The sequence below is a fragment of the Hemiscyllium ocellatum genome, chromosome 44 (assembly GCF_020745735.1).
Source record: "Hemiscyllium ocellatum isolate sHemOce1 chromosome 44, sHemOce1.pat.X.cur, whole genome shotgun sequence".
Classification (NCBI taxonomy): domain Eukaryota; kingdom Metazoa; phylum Chordata; class Chondrichthyes; order Orectolobiformes; family Hemiscylliidae; genus Hemiscyllium; species Hemiscyllium ocellatum.
In genome coordinates, this window is record NC_083444.1 from 157833 (window position 1) to 164246 (window position 6414).

Consider the following 6414-nt stretch of genomic DNA (forward strand, 5'->3'; position numbering starts at 1 on the left):
GACTATCTGTACTATAACTCCGTGCAGGATATCTGTTACAGTAACTCTGTGCATGAAATGTGTACTGTAACTCTGCACAGGAAGTCTGTACAGTAACTCTGTGCAGACTATCCTTACTCTAACTCTTGCAGGATATCCGTACAGGAACTCTGTGCAGGATATCCATCCAGTAACTCTGTGCAGGAGATCTGTACTGTAATTCTGTGCAGGAAATCTGTTACAGTAACTCCGTGCAGGAAATCTGTACTGTAACTGCAGACTATCTGTACTATAACTCCGTGCAGGATATCTGTTACAGCAACTGTGCAGAAGGTCTGTACAGTAACTCTGTGCAGGTAATGCGTCCTGTAACTCTGCAAGAAATCTACACTGTGACTCTGTGCAGGCTATCTGTACTGTAACTCTGTGCAGGAAATGTGTACAGTAACTCTGTACTGGAAATGTGTACAGTAACTCTGTGCAGTGTATCTGCATTGTATCTCTGACAGTGTAGGATATCGGGACTGTAACTGTACGTTTGACTGTGAAGGATGCTTGGACTGTAGGTCTGACTGTGCGGCATCATCTTTGGGATGATAGTATCTGGACGGAGAACTGAAAGTACCAAATGAAGAGGAGACACGGGACATAAACACTCCGCCTTTTGTTCTGATTCCAGAGACGGCGGTCGCATCAAACGAGCGTGTGGTCGGCACAAGTTGTCACCTCCTTGTGACTTTCACCTTCCAAAACACTCCAAGATTCTGTGACCGAGAACCAAGAACCTATCGCCTTCATCCCCTGAGGCTAGTTCCAGCGGCTTAAGTATTTATTCAGTGCAGATCAGTCGTAGAGGATTCAGAATTAAAACTCACATTACACCACTTTATAATCCAACAAGTTTATTTGGAAGCACTAGCTTTTGGACCGCTGCTCTCCATCACGTGAAGCACTTCATAAGGAGCAGCGCTCCGAAAACTAGAGCTTCCAAGTAAACCTGTTGGACTATAACCTGGGTATTGTGTGATTTTTTAACTTTGTATACCCCAGTCCAACACCGGCACCTTTACACCAGGATTCAGAATGGCCAATGCAGATTTCACACACAATAATCTGCCTGAGCATTGGACAACCGCGTCAATAAATTAACGCAAACTTTCCTCCTTAAATCTGTAAACAAATCACATCGCACTTTATCCTGCTCAACATGATAGCTAGCCACTTTATCCCAGTCATCAGATTCTATAGGTAGATAGATAGATAACAAACAGAGCGTGTGCGAAACCCGCTTTCATCTTTAACTCTTTGATCACCCGACAGCTCCCACACACCATTGAAGTGAAGCTGAGAAAGTGTGGTAGCCGAGTATGCAAATTGCAGTGTTTCCCACCCTGACACCTGGCTCGGTAAAGTGTACTGGGAATTAAGGCTGGATTCCAAACCTTTCATCGTTGTTACATTCATCCAATTATTTGTGTACATCCCTGAACAATTCTAAGTGCTGTGAGGCCGCATTTTCTTCATCCAACCGAGAGATTGTTTGTTTTATAAATTTTTAAAAAGTTTAAAGGATTCAATTAATTAAAATCTTAGTCTTGTAAACTCTAAATAGATTAAACATTTTTCGTTAAACATGCATGATGTTTAATATTTGCGGTATAATGCAGTGTGCAATCTACAATCCCTTTTGCAAATACTGTATTTCGATTGGAAAGTAGCAAAGGATTTAGTGACGCTGCAGTTTGCATTTCAATGTTAGATGCTTTTCCTTCACAGCTCTGCGGGAGTCCCCGGAAACAAATGCATGCAGATAGGAACAAGTGGGGAGGATGGGTAGGGGCGAACATCAAATGACCCGTGCCCCAATCTCACGTGTCTCGGTACCTCCCCTTTAAATAAAGGCAGCTTCAAGGTTTTCCTTGATGTTTAACCCCGGCGGACACACCAGGACAAGTTCCTCGATGAAGATGGCGGCAGAATCGTCTGATGTCAGAGAAGTTAAAAAGGTAAAAGTGATTTGACAATGGACTAAGTTAAATGTGCTCCACATTAGCCAGTTTGTTTTGTTTTCATATGTATTAAAAGCTGCATTAACTAGGATACAGTTATTCGTTGGTAGTGAAATGTTACTTAAATTATTGCAAGAAAACAATTGGGAGGGAGTCAGGACGTTTCCTCTCAGATTTGAGCAGTTTTAGCCCCTAACCCCCGGATACAGCAACAGCCCCCAGCTCCGAGCTGGCGGGGGCAAACTGGATGCAAAATGTGGTCACATCAATATAAAAAAAACCCTTTCCATTCTATATCAACAGTTACTTAAACCTTTAGTGGAAAAACGGAGACGCGATCGAATGAACCGCAGTTTGGACCAACTGAAATCTTTCTTATTGACACATTACCAGAACGAGGTGAGGGAATCTTTGAAGGAACCTTTCCGCGGCTTAAGTGTGAAATTTCCCGGGATTAGTAGCAAGTGTGTATGGCGCTCCGAACACAAAGAGACGTTGATATCTCTCGCATGTCCTTCCACTTTTACCCAGGTTTCGTTTCTCTTTCCCCAACCCCGTTTCTGTCTCTTTCTGTTTAGAGTTTCCGAAACGGTAAAATGGAGAAGGCTGAAATCTTAGAAATGACGGTTCAATATCTGAAAAACGCGGCGCTTGCGAATGGACCGGGTGGGTATCTGTCTTGCTGTTGTGCCTGGTGATTCCAGTTTCCATGCGCGTTTTTGCTCATCATCCCATCTGCGGAGTTGGCTTTAAACATCCAGCTTGCGTTCGGTAAAATCGTTACCTTTAGTGGGCATTGATACTTGTTGTATTGGTAATCAATGATTCCTCCTGCCTTTAGTTCGCTACCTTCTGTTCAAAAATAAAGCTGGGACATGCAAAATCATAACCCACCTCCCAGAGGGGCTCCCGGATCGGGATTTGTACCCGGAGCTCGGAATTGATTCTTTGCTGAGATCCGATTTGGGATTTTGAAGTAATCGGTTGTAGATTGGTTTAAGTGGAACACTATTAATAAGGGGCATTCACTAATGTAAATATATTAACGTACAGTTCCAAAATGTACAGGATCGTGCGTTCAGTATAGTCCTCAGGGACAATTTTCGGATGTCCCCAAACGCATACTATGCCCTTACATATCACTGACCGACCTTGTGTTTAAACAGAACATCAGGGAGCAGAAATCACACGGCAGAACTACGAGGCTGGCTTTAAGGAGTGCCTCCTGCAGGTGAATAGCTTCGTTCGAAGCTGCGCCAGGTTTAACTCGCAGTCCCGGAGCGGTCTGATGGAGGGTCTAGCCGTCTTCCTGGAGCGAGCTTCCGAGAAAAATAGTAACCGCCGAATGCCGGAGTGTCCGAGCCCCTCCGGCCCCACTTTGGATCCTCTCCGACCAGGACAGCGAGATTCCGGGGCTTGGGATGTCGGTCCCGCCGCCTCCAACACCGTGAGGCCAATGGCTGTTGTCCCCGCAGTCACCAGCAACTCGCCCGCAAGCAATGTTCCGCATTTCCTCGCCGCTCGGTCCGCAGTCTCGTACCAGATGCCAAACCCCAGCCACTTCACAGCGAAACATCATGAACTTCAGGACTCCGGCTCAACATCTTTTCTAGAGTGTCCCCAGAAAGGTATTGTTTCGCCAAAACCAGTCCCTGGTCACCAGGATTCATCGAGAGGGACTGTTTCACACAATGTCTGGAGACCGTGGCCGTAGGTCGCTGAGAGAAGGACCTTTCTGCTTTTGACATTATTGCATTCCTCCTACATTTGTAAATCACTAAATCTGCGCTTTATCCAAATAAAATCCCATCTACTATTTTAAGATGGGAGTTTTGATTAGTTTAAATTTTCTTTAATATTTCTCGTTATTACGTACGTTCCGCTTTTCACTTGTGTATATTTTGGATTAAAGATTTTAATAAGATCTTTATTTGCGTCGTTCTGTTTTAATTAAAACAACTCGATGGTATTATGTCCTGTCGGACTGAGAACCTCATCATCGACACCTCTCCCTACCCCACCTCACCCCGCACCCCTCAAACCCCCAATCCCATACACAGGAAAGCAACAGAGCGTTGACTGAGCTGCTGCTTGCCAGAGATACAGTCTCTACCCTTGGAGCTGATGTTTAGAGAGTAGTCCCTCCGTCAGTTTGTCAGCTCTATCTATCTGTAGCAGGTGAGACTTGAACAAAAGCAGCTTGGCAAAGACGCGAGGCCACAAAGCCGCCCCATTCATTATGTTCCGTCTCTGGATTACGAGCCCAGGGACATTTCCATTATTCCACCCAGTCCCCACTTCTGCTTCCCGTGAACTTGCAGTTACAGGCAGAAGGCAGGAGAATGTGATTGAGAATAGCCGAGCACACTCAATTGGCTGAGCCTAATTCTGCTCCAATATCTTCTGGTCTGAGGGAATAGAATCCAACCTCACCTCGGTTTTAGATAGGACCCCCTGATTGTTGATGTGCACCCCTAGTTCTAGTCTCCAACGAGGGATGAGAGCACTTTCAGCATCCACCTTTTGAAACCCTCCTTAAAAACTGACAGGTTTCAGGAAGCAAATGTGTCAGCTCTTCTCATTCTCACCCCACGGCAGTGACTGCAAGGCCAATCTGTTGATCCTTTCCTGAGAATACAGCTGTTATCCCAGTAATCAGCCGAGTGAACCGACACTGAACTACTCCAATGTCATTGTACTGAGAAAGGGTTTAGATCAGAGCGGTGCTGGAAAAGCACAGCAGGTCCGGCAGCATGGAGGAGCAGGAAAATCGGCATTTCGGGCAAAAGCCCTTCATCAGGAATGGAGGCGGAAACGTCGATTTTCCTGCTCCCCCATGCTGCCTGACCTGCTGTGCTTTTCCAGCACCACTCTAATCTAAACTCTGGTTTCCAGCATCTACAGTCCTCACTTTTGCCTAGTTGATTTTTTTCCTTGAGAAAGGCGACCAGATCCATACACAGAACTCAAGATGCAGTCTCGCTAAAGCCCTTTACGGATGTGAGAACACTTCCCTACTCGTTTTGTTTTATTACCCTTGCAATAAACGCTACGGAACCTGATGCCTCCGTAATAACGGGTTGTGGCTGAATATTAGATTAAAACCTGATTGATGATGGAGAGGAAGAGCAATTCCAACATCAAAGGGGAGACTTTTGAGAACTGGAGAGAGTCGAAATGACTCGGGAAGATCTAGATGAGGGGAGGTAAGGAAAAGGGCGTCTGGGTGAGCTACAGATTTAGGGCTCCTTAGGAATGGCGTCTAGAGTTAACAATCACGTCGGTTGTGTTCTGCAAGATGTGGGTGATGCTCTGCTTTAGAAGTTTACGATTAGATTCCCTACAGTGTCGAAACAGGCCCTTCGGCCCAGCAAGTCCACACCGACCCTCTAAAGAGTAACCCACCCAGACCCATTCCCCTACATTTCCTCCTGACCAATCCACCTAACATTTCGGGCAATTTAGCATGGCCAATTCACTTAACCTGCTCGTTATTGGACGGTGGGAGGAAACCGGAGCACCCAGAGGAACCCCACATGGGGAGAATGTGCAAACTCCACACAGACAGTTGCCTGAGGCAGGAATTGAAACCGGGTCCTTGGTGTTAGGAGATAGCAGCGCTAACCATTGAGCTACTGAGTTGGATTGTTCACGACTCACCTTGTACAGGAGCAGATGAAATATGAGAAATAGGTAGCCAACAGGTGAGAGAGTTTAGCTGCGGTTTGAACCAGAGTCTGCACCCCGCGATCTCGGTAGATCCAGAAGGTATTGATCGTCTCCTCCTCTTCACGAGACCTTTCTTTCTCCAGATTCCTGTGCATTGTCACCAGTTGGATATTGGGAGATCAGCCTTCAGAGTTATGAATGAGGAGGTGCCAGTTTTGGACTGGGGTAGACAAAGTTAAAAATCATACAACACCAGGTGATGATGTTGATAGGCCAACAGGTTTATTTGGAAGAAGCGAGCTACCTGATGAAGAAGCAGCGCTCCGGAAGATTGTATTTCCAAATATAGCTGGTGTGTGATTTTTAACTTCGTCCATCAGAGTTGCACTAATTTCTCTAAGTGTCAGTCAGTCGCCACCTTCAGACAGAGAGCCTTTTCCCCTTTTGCAAAGTAACAGCTTTTGTGGAAGACTACATAACATCTCGATTTGAAACATTAAAATTTTCAGGGAAGTTTATTTTAACAATGTATATTTTATGTCCCATTAAATGTATCGCTGCTGAGCTATTAACAAATGCAAAACAAACGTGGAGCTGGAAAATCAGACATCATCGCAAGATCAAGGAGGTCAGGGCCCACGGGACAGGAAAGCAAGCGGTTGCACTGGGTATTGAACTCAATCTAATAACCAGCTCGCCACAAGGAACGGTTACAGTTCGGAGGGTCTTTCTGCAAAGGCCTGCTTTAAAAGGTACA

The 6414-nt window shown here is 45.6% G+C and overlaps 1 protein-coding gene across 1 annotated transcript; it reads left to right on the plus strand.

Moving 5' to 3' along the window:
* Nucleotides 1–1946: 1946 nt before the first annotated feature.
* On the plus strand, nucleotides 1947–3702 carry LOC132835186 (transcription factor HES-7-like). The gene is made up of 4 exons (XM_060854550.1): nucleotides 1947–1985; nucleotides 2292–2387; nucleotides 2567–2654; nucleotides 3155–3702. The coding sequence occupies exons 1-4, from the start codon at nucleotides 1947–1949 to the stop codon at nucleotides 3700–3702; spliced, it is 771 nt and encodes a 256-aa protein (XP_060710533.1).
* The last annotated feature ends 2712 nt before the right edge of the window (nucleotides 3703–6414 follow it).

Excerpts from the sequence above, each read along its gene's own strand:
- LOC132835186 (XM_060854550.1), top strand. The coding sequence starts at position 1,947 with ATGGCGGCAGAATCGTCTGATGTCAGAGAAGTTAAAAAG. Across the intron at positions 1,986-2,291 it reads ATGTCAGAGAAGTTAAAAAG|TTACTTAAACCTTTAGTGGA; the intron begins GTAAAAGTGATT and ends CTATATCAACAG. Across the intron at positions 2,388-2,566 it reads TGACACATTACCAGAACGAG|AGTTTCCGAAACGGTAAAAT; the intron begins GTGAGGGAATCT and ends CTTTCTGTTTAG.